Source organism: Myxine glutinosa, chromosome 1, assembly GCF_964187855.1.
Source record: "Myxine glutinosa chromosome 1, kmMyxGlut1.1, whole genome shotgun sequence".
Classification (NCBI taxonomy): Eukaryota; Metazoa; Chordata; class Myxini; order Myxiniformes; family Myxinidae; genus Myxine; species Myxine glutinosa.
Genome location: NC_136261.1, coordinates 25,501,492 through 25,521,002, shown reverse-complemented (window position 1 = coordinate 25,521,002; position 19,511 = coordinate 25,501,492). Strand labels below are relative to the sequence as shown.

The 19,511-nt window shown below is 42.6% G+C and overlaps 1 protein-coding gene across 2 annotated transcripts in view; it reads left to right on the top strand.

Annotated features, from left to right (window-relative positions):
• LOC137421911 (transmembrane cell adhesion receptor mua-3) overlaps positions 1-19,511 on the top strand; it is a 169,653-nt gene that overhangs the window by 116,434 nt on the left and 33,708 nt on the right. For both annotated transcript variants that reach the window (XR_013621806.1, XM_078769869.1), the window contains exons 23-25: positions 439-597; positions 6,816-6,974; positions 7,390-7,548. Coding sequence is in view for 1 of the 2 variants with exons in the window: in XM_078769869.1 (XP_078625995.1) it covers positions 439-597; positions 6,816-6,974; positions 7,390-7,548 (477 nt within the window). In the remaining variant the exon portion in view is untranslated. The remainder of the gene's footprint in view (positions 1-438; positions 598-6,815; positions 6,975-7,389; positions 7,549-19,511) is intronic.

The window sequence follows — 19,511 nt, the reverse complement described above, 5'->3', positions numbered from 1 at the left end:
ATTTTTATTAATTATATTTACCATCATTTGATTTTATTAACTGTATTTACCATCATTTGATTTTATTAACTGTATTTACCTTCATTTGATTTTATTAACTATATTTACCTTCATTTGATTTTATTAACTATATTTACCATCATTTCATTTTTATTAATTATATTTACCATCATTTGATTTTATTAACTGTATTTACCTTCATTTGATTTTATTAACTATATTTACCATCATTTCATTTTTATTAATTATATTTACCATCATTTGATTTTATTAACTATATTTACCATCATTTGATTTTATTAACTACATTTACAATCATTTTATTTTATTAACTATATTTACCATCATTTGATTTTTATTAACTGTATTTACCTTAATTTGATTTTATTAACTATATTTACCATCATTTGATGTTTATGCACCATTTTTTATGAACAGATATTGATGAGTGCCGGGAGGATCCAAGAATGTGCGGTGTCGGAGGAAACTGCTTAAACAACCCCGGATCCTTCAGCTGCACCTGTCAAACTGGATATCGATTCCCCATTGAACTTTCTGAATCATTTAACCCATTATTGAATGGGTCCATCTGCATTGGTGAGCAAGCGACAAGAGTCCACGCCCTTTGTTTGATCATATGTTTGCAATTGTTATATTGTCATGTTCTATCAAGCAGAACACTTTACTTGTGATCTTTCTGTAGCTACCTGATTGAATTAATTTTATTTTATCAATAAAAAGGAATCACAGAGCAATAGATCTTCCTGAAATATGGAAAACAATCACCTTGTTCAAGAAGGAACCTTCACAGGATATAAAAGCTCCATTGCATCCTCTTTATAATCATCCACACACATACTCCAGGAACTGAGCTCTCACCAGCCTACGTTATCATAAGTTCATTTATTATTTTTTCTGCAATTCACTGATAATTGCATTGATCGTCAGATTATCATTATCTCAAAAATGATGTCACACTTTATGATGCTCTGCTGTGATTTTGAAGCACGAGGGCAGAAGTTGAAATCTTTTCCAAGGGGGATCAACTCATTCTAGAGAACTGATTAACACTGAGCTCTTCTGCTCATTAAATTGTGAAATGGGAATTAATTAGTAAGATTATCGGTTCAGAATTTTTATGCCTCTGTTGGCAAATTCGCCGGAGGCATCATGTTTTGGGGTTGTCCATCCGGCTGTCCGTCCGTCCCTCCGTGATAGGTTTTCGTTACCACGATAACTTGAGAACCCCTGAAGGAATCTTAGTCAAACTTGGTGCAGGTATGCATGATGATGTAAGGATGAACTGATTACGTTTTGGGGAGTCAAGAGGTCACAGGTCAAATTCTGTAATGTGTCTGTAATTTAAGAACGGCTAAAGGGATCTAATTCAATCTTGGTACAGATATGTATGATGATGTAAAGATTAACTGATTCGATTTTTGGGGTGTCGACATCAAAGGCCAAAGGTCAGAGGTCATGTCAGGTAAAAATGTGATAACTTGTAAACAGCTGAAGGGATTTCTATTACAACTTGGTACAGGTATGTATAATGATGTGAACATGAACTGATACAATTTTGGGGTCAAGAGGTCAAAGGTCAGAGGTCATGTCAGCTAAAAATGTGATAACTTGAGAACAGCTGAATGGATTTAAATCAAACTTGGTACAAGTATTATAATGATGTAATAATGTGGCCGGAGGCATATCGGTCGATGTCGTGATGTCGAAGAGCGTCGTTCTAGTTTATTTTATTTTGCTTTTGATGTACCATACTCTTTACAGACCATTGGTGCTTCTGAAGTACCATAGTTACTTCGTAAGTGTAATTTTATAATGGGCAGTTTGATTTTGTCTTCCCTTCATTGTTGTTCCCTTCTCTATCCTTCTAAATGCCGAGCAATATGAGGACCAATTGCTACCTGCAGCGAAGGCATACAGTCAAGTGAAAAAGTAAGTACACCCCATGTAAAGTTTTGACTTTTTCAACATATTTCAACATACAGCTATTTGATCTTCATTTCAACAATATTGATAGATAAAGGTGATATAATATAACAAATATCATGAAACATTTACATTTTGTCGTCCATTGTATAATTGAAATAAACATAAATGCAAATTTCGCATGTGGAAAAAGTAAGTACACCCCTACATTTATCACTACTTCAAATACCTAAAATTAGAATCAGGTGCATCAGCTCAGGTGCAAATGATTAGAACATCGTTAGAGAGGATCTTGGAGGAACCTGTCTTATTTAAACCTCAGACATTTAGTTTGGTTTGCTCTTTGTTGTTGAAGTATGCGGCGTCACCATGCCTAGATCAAAAGAGCTCTCTGAGGCCTTCAGAAAGAAGGTTATAGATGCCTACGAGTCTGGGAAGGGATTTAAAAAGATCTCCAAACAATTTGAAATCAATCATTCGACTGTCCGGAAGATCATCCACAAGTGGAGAAGATTCCAAACAACTGCCAACTTGTTCAGGCCAGGCCGCCGCAGCAAGTTTAGCCCGAGAGCAGACCGCAAGATGCTGAAAGAAGTCTCTAAGAACCCCAAAATGTCAACACGGGACCTACAGGTAGCTATTGCCACTGTTGATGTGAAAGTGCACGAGTCTACCATTAGAAAGAGGCTGCACAAATTTGATCTACATCGGAGGTGTGCCAGTAGGAAACCTTTGCTGTCCAGAAAGAACATCAGGGCAAGACTAAAGTTTGCCAATGAACACCGAGGCAAAGACCAGAACTTCTGGAACAATGTGCTCTGAACAGATGATTCAAAGGTAGAGCTATTTGACCACAGTACCAGAAGACATGTTTGGTGAAAACCAAAGACAGCATTTGACCACAAGAACCTGATACCAACTGTAAAGCATGGTGGTGGAAATATTATGGTTTGGGGCAGCTTTGCTGCATCCGGGCCTGGGCAGCTCACCATCATAGAATCCACTATGAATTCTTCATTGTACCAGAGGGTGCTTGAGGATAATGTGAGGCCATATGTCAGAGAGTTGAAGCTCAACCGAACGTGGACCTTGCAGCATGACAATGACCCTAAACATACCAGTAAATCCACCAAGGAATGGCTGAAAAGAAAGAAATGGAGGGTTCTGGAATGGTCAAGTCAAAGCCCGGATCTAAATCCCATCGAGATGTTGTGGGGGGATTTGAAACGAGCTGTGCATGCAATTGTGCATGCTGTGCAACAATTTTTTGTTGAATAAATTATTGCAAAGTCAATTTTTCATTGTTTTTTTTGTTCAATTAGATCACCTTTATCTATAGATACTGTTTGAATGAAGATCAAATATTGATATGTCCACATATGTTAAAAAGATTAAAAAAACATTTCATAGGGTGTACTTACTTTTTCCACATGTGAAATTTGCATTTATGTTGATTTAAATTATACAATGGACTACAAAATGTAAATGTTTCATGATATTTGTTATATTATATCACCTTTATCTATCAATATTGTTGCAATGAAGATCAAATAGCTGTATGTTGAAATACGTTGAAAAAGTCAAAACTCTACATGGGATGTACTTACTTTTTCACCGGACTGTAAATTATAATACAACAGACACATGAGGGCACGATACAACTTTCATCAGATAACGAAAGAGAGGTGCGATGTGATGGGGGTGAGTTGCTTGAAGGATGAAGTGGGACAAATCGTTGTGGACCCAGATGGAATTAAAGGAAGATGGAAGAGATATATGGAAATGCTGTTGAATGCAGAGAATGAATGGGATGGCAACATGGAGATTAACCCCGTTTTAGGACCGGCAGAGAAGATAACTGAGAAGGAAGTTGAGGAAGCGATAAAAGCAATGAAGAGTAGAAAAGCTTGAGGGCTGACGGGAGTTGTGGGAGAGATATGTTGAAGGTAACAGGAAGTTGGGGTGTGAAGAGAATGACAGAGATCTGTAATCTGGTTGTGAAAGAAGGCCACATTCCAGTGGATTGGGAACTGAGTACCCTCGTCCCTCTATACAAGGGGAAAGATGACCCTCTGGAGTGTGGCTCGTACCGAGCGATAAAGTTATTGGAGCATGGAATGAAGGTATTGGAAAGGGTGTTGGAGAGGAGGATAAGGAAGAAAGTGAAGATCGACGAAATGCAGTTTGGATTTATGCCAGGAAGAGGAACGACAGACGCACTTTTTATTGTAAGGCTGTTGCAGGATAAGTACATGGAGAAGAGGTAGCAGTTGTTTCTTGGGTTTGTTGATCTGGAGAAAGCATTTGATAGGGTTCCACACAAATTAGTGACATGGGCATTGAGGAAGTTAGGAGTGGAGGAATGGTTGATCAGAGTAGTGATGGCAATGTAGGAGAGAGCGCACACAGCTGTAAGGATGAAGGACGGGAACAGTGGTGAGTTTGAGGTGATGGTGGGAGTGCATCAGGGGTCGGTAGTAAGTCCACTACTATTTGTAGCTATGATGGAGGTGCTGGCTCGGAATGTAAAGTAGGGTTTACCGTGGGAGTTGTTGTATGCAGATGATCTAGTGTTGATTGCGGAAAGTATGGATGGACTGAAGGAGAAGATGAACAAGTGGAAGGAATGTATGGAGTCAAAAGGTCTGAAGGTGAATATCAGAAAAACGAAGGTGATGGCAAGTGGTAAAGCATGTGGTGAGGTGGAAAGAACTGGGAAGTGGCCGTGTGCTGTGTGCAGGAAGGGTGTCGGAGTGAACTCCATTCAATGTACAATGTGCGCAGAGTGGGTTCATCAAAAATGTAGTGGCTTGAGAAGGTCATTAACCAGTGTGGCAGCTACACTCAAGTGTAAGGTGTGCACAGAGGGAGCTGCAGATGGAGGAAATGTTGAGTTGGATCTTGGAGACGGTGTGAAGCTGGAAGGTGTGAAAACATTTTGCTACCTAGGAGACATGTTGAATGGAGAAGGTGGATCAGACTCGGCAATGGTTGCTAGAGTGAGATGTGCATGGAAGAAGTTTCGGGAACTGAGTTGCGTGCTGACGAGGAGGGGAGCGTCGTTGAAGCTGAAGGGAAAGGTGTATTGTTACGTGCTCCTCCCCAAACCCCGGTCTCGGTGTACATCCGAGGCCCGAGAGGGGCCACGGCAGAAAGACGTGTTATTCTGTGTGTCAAAGATCAATGGTGAAACCACACCAATTGTTACCAACAAACAAGTATTGTATTAAGATCACACAAGAATAACAGTACAACAACAATAGTAATCAATTGTACAACCAATATATTTTCCCTATGATGGTTCCATCAGTTTCGTACAATATAACTCACTGTGCTCCAAGTGAGCGAAAAGAACATTCCCAATGTCTCTGTCCTGGCTTCAAGCCAAAGTCGATCCATGCTCCAGTGATCGTCAGAAAGATGTCGTATCGAGACCAGAATCCCGTTTGTTTGACAGTCACACTGTCAAAGATGGGCAAAGGTATCCTCAAGAGGCGACTGGGAAATCACACCCCCGGGCACGGACGTTCAACGGCTCCCAATCGGCGAACCGCAAATTCCCACTCAAAATCCACATTACACGCACAAACCGGGTTAACGTCTGGATGTGGTGAAATGGTTGAAGCGAGGCGAAAAGCCTGGAGCGATGTGAAATCGGGCGCGAGGCAAAATGGCCAACGGGACCGTCCTCGAGGCGTAACGGCACTCCAATAATTCTCTTCGGAATCGACCTCAAAACCTGACACGCAGGTTTATCTGTCACAGCGATAACCACTCTGTCACAGGAATCCCTTTCCCAGAAAACCCAAAGTTCACTCATGACCCCCGTTCACCTGCGTTTGCTCAAGACCTCAAAGCAGCTCGGCTCCTTCTCGACTTCACTTGCTCTGCCTCCATCTCCTCTTCCTCTTCGTCCGGGTCCCGATCCGGTTTTCGGTTTCTTTTAAAACATTAATTTTTTTACCTTTTGAAAACAGTTATCTCTATTTCACTTAAACGATAACAATAATAGTACATGGAACCAAAAATGTTTACAGTGCATGAAAAACCACAACAACGGAAGTGACGAATCCGTAACAGTATGCTGCATGTGTGAGAAGTGTTATGATTTATGGGAGCGAGACATGGGTAATGAACGCAGAGCAGCAACAAAGGCTGGAAAGGATGAAAATGCGAATGGTTCGGTGGATGTGTGGAGTATTGTTGAGAGAGAGGAAGACAAATGATGAATTGCGAAAGATGATGGGAACAGAGCCTGTGATGAGAAACAGGTTGAGATGGTTTGGTGATGTGTTGAGGAAGGATGAAAGTGACTGGTTGAGAAGAGTGATGGAAATGAATGTAGAAGGAAGTAGGGGACAGGGAAGACCGAGAAAGACTTGGCCAAATGTGGTGGAAGAAGAAATGCGGGCAAGGGGGTTAACAAGGGGAGATGTAGAAAATAGGGCAAACTGGAGAAGATTGTCATGGGGCCCGCAAGGCTAACCCCCGCTCTGGCAGTGAAAGTATGGCCTTAAAATGCCTGTTGTTGTTGTTGTTGTTGTGGACTCGTGAGGGCACGAGACATAACTCTCAGGACCAAGTTTACATTTTAAACTCCATGTCACGTGTCAATTAGGGGATTACGACTGGTAAATCTCTTACCTTATCTTATTGCCTTGTGAATCTTTGAACAGACGAGGTTGTGCATTTTGTCAAATGGAGATCGAAGATCTGTCATACGGAGATGTCATACGGAGAACGGCTAGTATTGAGTCTTCGCACATGGCACCACAAACCCCAACTATGCCACTGTATGGTCCAACCTTTTCCAACTTGCTCTACCCCACCAAACCTCAAAATAGTTTCCCATGTGTCTGTTCTCCCATCAGATGTAGACGAGTGCCTGATGGATCCTGGAGTGTGTGGTGCTGGAGGAAACTGCTCAAATCATCCTGGCTCCTTCAGCTGCACCTGTCAAAATGGATATCGGCCAACCACTGGTCAATCCGGATCATTTCATCCCTTATTGAATGCGACCCACTGTGTTGGTGAGTGTGCCTGCTGCACCAAACAGACCACAACATGTTTGTTTGGAGTTATTTCATCATCATGTTCTATTCAATGAATCAGTCAGTGTGTTACCTGTCTGTCATTTTCTGATTGCATAGATTTGGTTTCTCCGAGTGGAAACACTGAATGTACCTGAAGTCTGCAAAACAATTCCCAATTTCAACAATGTTCCTCTCCAGGGGAAATTAAATTCTGAACTGCGTTTATTTTATCTGAGCAACAAATCCATACTGTCAAACTGCTGAGGAATTAATTTGTTCATCCAAATGCAACATTCAAAAGTAAAAACTGATGAACAAACTATGAACGTAAAATACCTTCTTCAGACATGAGCGTGATTTTATTCCTTTATATGACATTCCATTGTCGTTCATTCCCTTATTCTACGACTAGATGTGGACGAGTGCCAGGAGAATCCGAAAATATGTGCTGATGGAGGACAATGCGTCAACAGCCCAGGTTCATTCTCGTGTTCCTGTCTAACTGGTTATCGGTCAAACATCAGGAATTCTGGACAATTTCATACCAGGAAGGACACATTTCCTTGTATTGGTAAGTCCTCCGACAATTTCAACTGGACCCATAACTGAGCTCCCATAAAATGTTTGATTTTCAACATCCATCAAATGGAATAGTTCAGATATTCATTCACATGCTCTGGAACATTTGACCAAACCTATAATAAGTTCCTCAATGAAGCTCCAAATGAGGCAGATATTGAATAAAATAGGCTGACACTTTAATCATGTATGTTGTTTTTGACTAACTGCACAAATAAAATGACAATGGCTCTCAGTACAGCTAAGACCTCCGCCAGGCTGAATAGTTTACCTTTTTCTATCCCACACTGAAAGGCCGGATCTGCTTCCAGACCTGAACCAAAATCTAATCGTCTGGTTCTTTTCACCTCCATAAAGTTTCGTCCAAATACGGCCACAACTTTTTGAAATATCGTGCTATATATCGTTTTTGGGTTTAGCCTGGTGTTGGCTTAGCGGTTAGGGTGCCGGCTTGGGATCCTCAAATCCTGGGTTCGAAGCCGGTCGATCGTTGAATTAACGTCCAGGGGGGTTGACTCAGCCTGTCCTCCTTCGGAAGTCGGCAAATTGAGCACCAGTTCACTGGTAATTCCCCGTGTGTCGCAAGGGGCAACTAACAGGGTTGGTGGCAGGAAGGGCATCCGGCCATAAAACATTGCTTCAGAAAGGGGACCACGGTGCCAAAAAAAGGCCAACCCCTGCTCTGTGGGAAAAAATGGCCTCTAAACGTCGTTCTGCTTCTTCTTCGTGTCGTTTTTGGCCCAATCTCTCAATGGTGAATAATCTTTTTGAAAACTTCTGGTATCAGGATCCAAGTCCAGATGTTCACCAAAATCGAATCAATTCCTCCTTGTCACACACCCAGACTGCCCACCAAGTTTGGTCAAATCATTCCACATCTTTTTGAGATATCCTGCTCACAGCCAGACAGACAAACAGGCAAACAAACAGGGGTGAAAACATAACGCCCGTTCACCTTGATTGGCGGGGGTAATATACGAAACAGGCAAAACAATCGTTGGGCTCCAATTTACAGACAACAAAACTCAACCACACCTGGCTAATCTTAAGCTACCTTTCATTTCTGCCAATATCCGTGCACCCGTCTATGGTCAGTGCTTCTAAGAACTTATCCAAATTCACTTGCACCTATCAGCAGTCCCTCTTGCTACTAAGTTTTTATTGTTAGGTCTAGCTGGGCTCATTGAATAGCTAGGACATAGAACAGGTCAGGAAACAACGTAAGAAAAGAAACAGTGGGAGAAAGGGGAAACGCCAACAAGCCAGGGGGAAAAGTCGACGGAGCGGACAACCAATGGATGCAGGTAATGATGATCGTTATGGTGAAAGTAAGGGATGAACAAGATGGATACATTAGCAAAGTTATTGGAGGGGTGGGGAGTGGTTTAACGGGTGTAGAAAAGATCATGGTTTTGTTTGGGGGATAACCCGAGTTGGTGGTGCACAGTTGTCTTGAAGACCTGTGGGGAATAAAGGGATTGGAGAGAATGTGGAGGTTGGTTCCACAGGTTGGACAAAGAGGAACAAATGAGTGGAGATGAGCAGCGATCCTGGATGTGGGTAGTTTCCGCGGAAGGGGGTTGATGGTGGACCACATGTTCCCTGCATAAATCCGCGATGCGGAAGATAGGTGGTGTTAGGTGTGAGGGGAGAGGGAAGCTGTGGTGGAATGTGGTGAAAGGGAGGAAATGAGGCAGAAGGATGCTGAAGAGGGGGACATAGAGAAGGGTTTGGGTTGCGAAGACACAGGCGTGTAGATGACGACAAGGGGGAGGTTACTTACTTGGAGGGATTTCACACTGGTTTTTGACCTTGAAGGGGATTGATGGTTGAAGACAGGGAAGACAACAGGCGAGGCGCTTTCCCTTGGAGAGCCAGACACTTATCTTAGCACGTATACTTAATACATACCAAAAGTCATAAAACTACTCAAGTACGCATACGGAGTTAAGGCCTTAAAGGAACTACAGTGGCCGCCTCTTCCCCCTATGAAAAGGAAATGGACGCATTAAATATAGTGAAATAAATTTACTTTAGCTGACTACTTGCTCAGAAAATAGGGGTGGGGTGAGGGTGGTGTGTGTGTGTGGGATAAGTGATGTTGCATTGATGGGTTGCCTGACTGCCTGGACGCAACTGAGGTTGTGGATCTACTGATGTACCATCTATTGATGTGGATCCATGATCGAGGTTGTGGATCCGCCGTTTGGAGAGGTCCTGGGCTGAAAGGATTGAAACCTCGAGGAAGAACGGTGCCCAGATGATGATCCATGCAGTCGGGAAACTAGTCAATTGCTTACGGGTTAAGGTTCTTGCTTTAGGTGGAGAAACTGTTTGAGGTTTACAATTTAAATAAAGTTGAATATGGGATGTTGTGAAATTAACATCATTTACAGTAATCCTTTAAATTATTTATATTTAAGTTTAGGGACAACCGATACTGTAAAATTAATTAAATGTGTGTGTGTGTGTGTGTGTGTATGGTTTGTGTATATGTGCACGTGCATACATTGTGTGTGTGCGCGTGTGTTTGCGCACAAAACATGTGTAATATGTCCAAAATGTGTGTGTGTGTGTGTGTGTGTGTGTGTGTGTGTGTGTGTGTGTGTGTGTGTGTGTGTGTGTATGGTTTGTGTATATGTGCACATGTGTGCATACATTGTGTGTGTGCGCGTGTGTTTGCGCACAAAACATATGTAATATGTCCAAAATGTGTGTGTGTGTGTGTGTGTGTGTGTGTGTGTGTGTATGGTTTGTGTTAGAGTCCCTGTATATAGAGAGTTGTGTCAACTCAAATTTGGACGCCATTTTGTGTCTAAGTGTGTCGGATTAGATATACATGTACATTCGCGATATGGGGTGATATATTCTAAACCTGCTAAAAAAAATTTTACTACACATATTTAGTCTTATTATTACATACAGGTGATATTTGTTTTGTCAAAAACTCAGCTATTGCCGTGAAAAAGAGCTGTGTGGTGATATTAAAAGTGGTATGGCAATGCATATTACAAGCCAACACTGCATATAAGAGCTAACATTATAAGTAAGACAAACCAATGCTGTCGTTCTCTGAATTTTAATAACTTTTAGAAAGGAGTGTGGGCATATCCAATATTTTTTAAAGGGTGCCGAGAGCAATTCCGGTGTAGGACTTCCAGCCGACATATAGTCTAACACACTTAAAACAAATTCTGTACGTGGTATTGCCATATTTCTATAGTGTACAACTTTAGTTTTATCGACATTTATATTCAATTTCCATTGTAATGATTTAACAAGCTGCAAGTCAGCTTCTGTCTCTGACATAAGGAAAACGTCATCGGCATCTAGTAAGATTGAAACGTTCATTTATTACTACACCCTTGCCCAGAACTCTGATGGATATTGCCTGATCGATTAATATGTTCATAGCTGGCGACTTAATTAACACTTAATTTTCGACTGCGCCAAGCCGTAATTAAACAGAGAAAAAACTTTAAAAAATACCTGCAGTGTGCACGGTTCGTCGAGTCGAACAGATATGGAAAAGCACAGATAAGACGTCGTATTCACCATAACTTGTTTAATTTCACCAGGAACACGATGAGGCCAACACAGTAAACATTCAGTACAAAACTTGGTTCATACATTCAGTACAGAACATGATTCATACATTCAGACCGTAAGAAAACTCTGCCCGTAATACAACACTCTGACCAGACCAACACTTCATCCCACTACGTTCACCTCCTCCCAAATTTGTCTTCTGACTTTATCACTTGGAAATCTATACATCTTATATTTCCCAGATTGGTTTGAACAACCAAAAGCAGAACAACCAGTCATTTTGTTTGGCAATAAACAACATTCCCGTACCAAGCTGACGTTCACGCACGGTGAAGTTAGACACAAAATGGCGCCACGAAATCACGTGACCAGAAATCTCGGGTCAGCGCATGGCGCAACTCTCTTTATACAGGGACTCTAGTTTGTGTATATGTGCACGTGCGTGCATACATTGTGTGTGCGCGCGTGTGTTTGCGCACAAAACATGTGTAATATGTCCAAAATGTGTGGATATCATTCAGGATAACAACAAATGAGAGAGCACAAGCCCTGGCATCGCAACTCTAGCATCTATCTATAATTCCAGTAATCTCTGTCTGTACGTTTGTACGTTTGTACGTTTGTACGTTTGTACGTTTGTCTGTGACCGCTGTTTCTCGACAACCACGGGTCCGATATACTTTTAACTTGCCAGGTATATTGCTGGGGACCCGAGGATGTGCCTTTTCAAGGTTTCATATTAATCGGACAATTACTTACCGAGCTATGTCCAAAAAACGATTCAACCAATCAGAGAGCAGCGAACGATCGCGTGTGCCGAACGTGGCGGGCACACTCTGCCTCGGATGGCACATTTGAGAGCGTATTCATTTATTTCACGTTTGCAAACTATGTTGGCGTTAAACTATGTTTTACAACTAATAAAAACGAATTTGCGATTCATTCGCTTTCCTGCGCGTTTGTGCACGCGATGGCGATTTCTTTACCAAACTCCGGAAGCCGTTCGCTTTGGACCAAACCATTGCATGTAAATAGAGGGGGGGGATTGTCACCACTCGCAAGCCGTTCGCTTTGGACCAAACCATTTCATGTAAATAGAGGGGGGGGATATAATTTTAGATATAGATATAGTACGGGCATGCCCTAGTATAATAAATACTGTGAGGAAACAGGACGGCACAGCTGTCATGGTCTTGCCTCGCTAAATGTACACATCAGCATCGGTTTATTAAGAAATTTCCTTTGTGGGAACTAAACGACATGGTTTCCCAGTAAATGCAAATAGGTTTGCCCAACGTTTTCCAGAAAAAGTAAAAACTCATGAACGGAATCGTCAAGAATTTGCACTTTGGGTCACTGAATTGTCAGTGACCAATCGATTGGTCACTTTCCAAATGTGTGCCTATTCCTTGGCGTGTCAGTGTGCCTTTCCAAATCATGTCCAATCAAATGAATTTACCACAGGTGGACTCCAATCAAGGTGTAGAAACTTCTCAAAGATGATCAAGAGAAATGGGAGGCACCTGAGCTAAATTTCAAGTGTCATAACAAAGGGTCTGAATACTTATGTCAATGTGAGATTTAAGTTTTTTATTTTTAATAAATTTGCAAAACTTTCTAAAATCCTGTTTTCTCTTTGTCATTATGAGGTATTGAGTGTAGATTGATGAGGGAAAAAATGAATTTAAACGATTTCAGCATAAGGCTGCAACATAACAAAATGTGAAAAAAGTGAAGGGGTCTGAATACTTTCTGAATGCACTGTATGCTTTGTTACAATGTTATCGTTGTTTTTGTTATTTATTTTGTAATTAGATTTCCATGCAATGGAAAGACCTCTGTACACCTTAACATGGCACGCGTGTAGAAACATGGGAATTCCTCCGGATTATTTATACTTAATTAGCCTCATCAACTCAGGAGATCAAAACTATCTTTTCGGTGTATTACGTGTGTGTGTGTGTGTGTGTGTGTGTGTGTGTGTGTGTGTGTGTGTGTTTGTCTTTTCGGTGTATTACATTCCACATCAGAAAGCTCCATTAGAACTCTACAAAAAATATGCCACACACCTAATCCATTTATAGTAGATGGACATCTGCGATTGGAAAGACGAAACCTGCGTCATTACCAACAATTAAGTAATGGCTACCAACTTTTCAACAAAGGACATCTTCAAGACGAAAATATACAAAAAGGTTTTGCCAGCTATGTTAATGTGGAAGCTGGATGTACCAGGCAGACTTCTCTGAGGGAAGACACTGTACCTGGTTTGGGTGCTTGTGAACAGCGATGGGAAGGTCATATGTGGGACTTGCGAATGCACAGGGTAAGTTTAAAACCAACTTTTAAAATGATAATATTTACTACTAGCTTGGCTCGGCTCGCTGCGCTCGCCTCACCAAGCGTCGATACTGAGGAACGGGCTTATTTTAGCTGAGGCTAATGACTGTACCTGAGTTGCCGTTTTGTCATGGTTTAAACCAATCATAATTCAAACAATTATTTTGCACAAATGTATCTGTAATATACGTGATATCACATTTTATAAACAATTGAAGTTGAAAACAAAAAAAAATCCCCCCCCCCAAAAAAAAAGAATTGGAAAATTTTTCAAAAAACAATACCCTTAGGACATACCGACGGGAAAGATATGTGCATACCAGAAGTTTGGTACGATTTCACAAAAGTTTGAGAAAGTAGTTCAGTGACAACACAGGACAGGACAGACGCTGCACAGATATACATATAGATTAATAAGGTTGGGAGCTGCAGGTGGAGGGGGGGGGGGGGGGGGAGGGAGAGGGGTTTAGTAGCTGTGAGGGCTGTTATAAAGATATTGTTTGTTTGGTTCAAAATAAATTATATTACATTTTTGCATCTATTGCTAAAAGGAGAAGTATGTGTGTGTATAATTGGTTGGTATCTGGAACGAGCCAACCCAGGTCTCAATATATCCACCTTCATGTGTGTGTGTGCATGCATGCATGTGTGTGTGTATGCATGTACGTTGTTTTTGTCTGCTATCCCCACACGTGGGTGGGCCTCAGGAGATGGAATGGAGATATATCGGGTCTCAAAGTATCCACCTCGGTTAGCATGTGTGTGTGCGCACAAAATATGTACAATATGTCACAGAAAAAAATGCATATGCACAACATACCACTGTACAACATGTCACACATAACATGTGTGTATATAATACAACATGCGCACACTATGTATATATGTATCGAACGCATAAGACTAATGTGTGCATATAATACACAGCATATACTGTCATGCAAAACAAAACAAAGCAAAACATGCCAAAGCAAAACCAAAATCAAAACCAAAGCCAAACATGTCTATAAACCATAATAATTGTACATGTGTGCATGCAGCTCACGACTCATGCACGTGTGTGTGTGTGTGTGTGTGTGTGTGTGTGTTCACCCGTACATGCTTGTGTCACCACCACTGGTCCTCATCTTTCTCAGGCCTCTTCCACCCGGGTCCACCAAATCTTAGCCCCCCCCTCTCTCCCACTCATGTCCGACAAATCGTAGGCCCCCCCTTCCACTTGGGTTTGCCATATCTCAGGCCCCCCCTCTCCCACTCGGGTCCACCAAATCTCAGCCCCCTCTCTCCCACTCGTGTCCGACAAATCTTAGGCCCCCCTTCCACTTGGGTTTGCCATATCTCAGGCCCCTCTCCCACTCGGGTCCGACAAATCTCAGGCCCTATCTCCCCCATCAAAGCCACCCATGAAGCTGTTGTATTTGGTACATTACTGGATCTCATGGAGCTCGGTTCCCTGCAGGCATAACATGGCATAAAGGGAGTCGCCAAATCCCGGGGTCTCGCTTCCAGCATGACGAGGTCGTTGAAATCCAGCAAGCTGCCAAGCCAGGCCACGTTCCAGACGATCCACGTGACCCCGGGCGCTACATGCACGGCCCTCCGCCCCACCAATGTCGCCGTGCACCCCAAAGTCACCGCAACGGCACGAACCCCAACCCCACCCTGTCCCCACCACGCCCCCAATAGGCGGAGTTCCGCAGGAGGAGGCCCACCAAAGCCTGCCCCCTCCCACCCAGCAGCACGCAGCCCACAAGTCCCACCAAGCTCCAGACCCAGGCTGCCCAAACACATGTCAAATGGCACGACACCAACCACCATCCCGTCCCACCAAAGCCGCCACTCCAATGCCAGTCTTTATTATCATCGAAACTGATTTTATTTGACACAGCTCCTGGTCCTCTCCGATCTGAGTGAGGAGGCGGCACGACCAGCAAGTCATGTCGCCTCCCTCGCCGCCCCCATCCTGCATGCGTGTGTGTGTGTGTGTGTGTGTGTATGTGTGTGTGTGTGTGTGTGTGTGTGTGTGTGTGTGTGTGTGTGTGTGTGTGCTTTATCTACTGCCACAACTCACTTGTATTAATCGGAAATAATAGGAACTCGACACCTCTCATCCACGGATATTCCTCATCCACAGTCTGATTTACACTCAGGAGCACAACAATTATGGTTAACCATGCCGAAATTGCTGAAAATTATGTTAAAAGACTATTTATCAAACGTTATCGAAAGAACATGTCGCTTATTATTACCCGTGCTCTCTCTCTCTCTATCCTTCTGGTCTACAAATCGAGGAACAACTAACTTGAATATCGAATGTTGCATTTTGAACACAAATCGGAAAATTAAATGTAAAACAAACCTGCGGTTTAGCCTGCGGTTACTTTGGTTACCTGCGGTTACTTTGGCTCTGAATTTGTCCAGAACGCGCGTGAGCAAAGAGCAGTGAGTTGCTATGTTTTACTATGTCTGCCTACCTGGTCGTGGGAGTCAAACAAAATTGGAAATCATTCCAAACAAGAAACTTACTGGTTTTAAGGACGTTATAAATGACACAAACAACAGACATGAAGAACTAACATGAAGTGATAAATAAGGTGGGGTAAAAAAACAATTCGGAATCCCATTAAATTTTACCATAAAAACGATGACGTCATTGGTGCCATAATTATGACGTCATAATTCGACAGGGACAACGCTTCGTCCGATCAGTTTGAAATGTGTTGAGCGTGATCTACGCGACAATTATATTGGAGAATATAAATTTATGATGTCATCGCTCACGTGGTCTGGCAGCCATATTGGATCAAAGAAAAAAAAAGTTCAAAAACAGAAGAGTTGGCTCACAACGAGTTGACTGCGCATGAATACCATCTAGTTTAGCCTGTTATTATCTCCCTGTCCAAATCGTTATATCTTTTTATGATGCTTGACACGTTATTGTGAAATATTAGTCACGGTGTTTTTCCAGTGAATTTGGCACCCATTGAAGGGAACTTTCTCACATTCCTACGGTAATGGAAGGTTTCAGGGTCACTGCGGTCAGCTCATCTGTGGAACTGCTTGTTTTCCCAGGGACTGTGGCCTCCAGAAAACAGTCGACTGCAACCGATAGTGAGTTAGGTCATCACTCTGGCTTTAGCAAACTCGTCCCTCTCCGAGCAACAGTCAGGCACATGCTGATAAGCCTCCCACTTGTGACAAACCATCGCTTAAATCAACCACCATGCAAGAGGGCTCACATGTCAGGGCAAATCAGAAGCTAGGATGACCTAATGCAAAGTATACATCAGATCTAGCAAATTAAGCTGGACTTCTACCATATATACCCAACTGATGATGTCCGGCTGTTCTGGTTATTCACTGTTTTACATTTGCTTGCAATTGCCATTAGGAAAACCATTGTTTTTTTTTGGGGGGGGGGGGGGGGGGTTGCTCATAGAATACGTCTACATAAGTCTAGAATCTACAATGGCAATTGTTTTTAGAAAAAAAACTTTCGTATTGTGTCAATTAGTTGAAAGCTGTGGGCAAATGTTGTGTTTGTGCGCTTCCCCTTCTCTCCCCATCTTATCCTCCGCTCCCTCTTTTTATATATTTTGTTTGTCTGGTTGATTTGTTTGTGAAGTAAATGTTAGCTCTTTCACGAGCCTCGATTGAGTATACAAAAAAAAGAAAAAAAAAAAAAAGGGGCGAAGCAGAGGTAGAGGTGAAGAGGGGTTAGAGGAATGGGAGTAGCTAGATAAGAAGGAAACTTTTAACCACATTGTCATACATGTGGTATATATGTAGAAAGACCGACCGTTGGAGTTTAAAAAAATATATATCTGGTTGTGGTCTAAGGCCTGCATTGCACCTGATAACACATGGGTTAATCTGTGCGGGTGCAAATATCACCTGCGCATAAGTGATTGTGCAAAATATGGATTCTTAATTTCATTCTGCAAAGAAAAACAAATAGGCTTTTGTGACAAAGATTCGTTTTGTTTAAATCACCAAATAGAGATAACATGAAGTAGAATGAGCAGAGGAAAGGGTGGAAGGCTACACCTTTGCTGGTCCTGCTAGCTGTCCGGTCCTGGATTCAACCATGTTCAATCCAACGACAACTAGAGACTAGTGCAGAGGTCAACGGTGCAGGCCACTCATGAGAGGGGATGTTAAGCCGGCTGTCTCATCTGTTAGTGCTCGCCTGTGAAGTTTAGTTAACACAGGGACAATTTACATGTTTACAGCATTTTAACCACCCCACCCACCACTAGAGTTCTAAAACATAGAGAGTCCTGACAACTTGCAATATTAGAAGCCATGTTGTTTCCATCGATCCCGGCACACCGAACATGTTCCCGTTGTGTGTGAAGCGCAATGTGTCCGTTTTCTAACCAAATGTCCCCAAAAGGGAGATTCTATTGCGCAATGATTTATTTTTCTTTCTTCCAACGACCTTGAATAAGCATACAATCAGACAGGATTGATTTATAACCTTGAAACATATCACAAAAGACCGTGGCGAGAAAAGGTTCACACAAGTGGTGAGGCGCTCAGGTGCACCAGGGAAGGACTTCGCACGACGGAGGATGCCCAGTCGGCGACTGGCTTTGGAGGCCAGCTTGGAAATGTGGTTTTTCCAGGAAAGATCATGGCAGATAGTGAGACCCAAAAGCTTGAGTGACAGAAGTTCTTGGAGAGGATTGTTGAGAAAGTAGATGGGGGCGGGGGGCGGGGGGGGGGGTTCCATACGGTCTTTTGGGAGAGACATAATGAGAGTGTGAGATTTGTCAGGATTGAAAGACATGTTCCACTTGTTTGACCAGTTTGTGATATTGTCCAGGTCTGCAGAGAGTGAGGAGGCTGCAGACTGCCGATCTGAGGGATGAGGAATGGAGCGGGAGAGAGTGGAGTCATCAGCAAAGAGATAGAGAGGATTTTCCAAAGAGTCAGAGAGATCATTGATGAAGATTAGAAAAAGCACAGGGCCCAGAACACTGCCTTGGGGAGCTGCAACTTGGACAGGAAGAGGACATGAGAGAATATCCTATAGAGTCCCACGTTGACTATGACAGGAGAGGAAGTCCATGATCAATGCTTGGAGATTTCCATGGATACCATAAGAGGAGAGTTTGGTGAGCAGAGCTGGGTGCCAGACTCTATTGAAGGCACATGATATGTCAAGGGAGACTGCTCTGATTTCCTGTTTGGCCTTGAGGACCTCCATGCATTGTTTAGACAGAAGAAGCAGCATGTCCAGAGTAGAGTGACCTGGTCTGAATCCAAATTGATGATCTGGGATCAAGCCATTGGACAAGAGGAAGGATTTAATATCAGAAGCGATGATGGATTATTCCATGAGTTTGCTGATGATTGGGAGCAGGCTGATTGGTCTGTAGTTGCAAGGATCTGTTTGTGCACATTTTTGTGTAAAGCGGTGATGTTGGCTGATTTGTAAGCAGATGGCAGATGACCTTAATCAAATGAGAGGGTGAAGAGAACAGAGAGAAGGTGGGATCGAGCGGCAGAGCAGGATTTTTGGAGTTTTTAGAATAGTGGTGGAAAAAGATAGATCTGCAGTGAACGTGAGGAACGATTGAAGAAAATAAATAATTATAAGGATAAAAAGAATAACAATGAAATAGAGTTACGACCTTTAAATAGTATTTGGCCATCAGGAAATAGGTCTTTCTTCCATGTTAATGATTTATTCATGTTTTGCCACCAAAACACCATGCAATCACGTCGTATTAATTTTTTTTATCACAGAATGGAACCGACCGATTAGCAGTGAATGGAAACAAAATGGCGTACATGGCCCACGTGATGAGAATGTTCTGGTCATGCCATGGTTGGACTCTCTACGTACAGGGACTCTAACCACCACCATCCTCTCCCCCCAAATCCTCATATGATCCACGCATTCACACTTCCTATTTCATCCTTATTCCTGTCTCATTAAAACCTCATTTGCACCTCAACCCCCTCTTTCTCTTTTGGTCCTCTGTCTTGAATCATGGGGGTCATGCTCGTGCCTGTATTTTGAACCCCGAGTGCCACGTCCAAGAGGAACTATCCCAC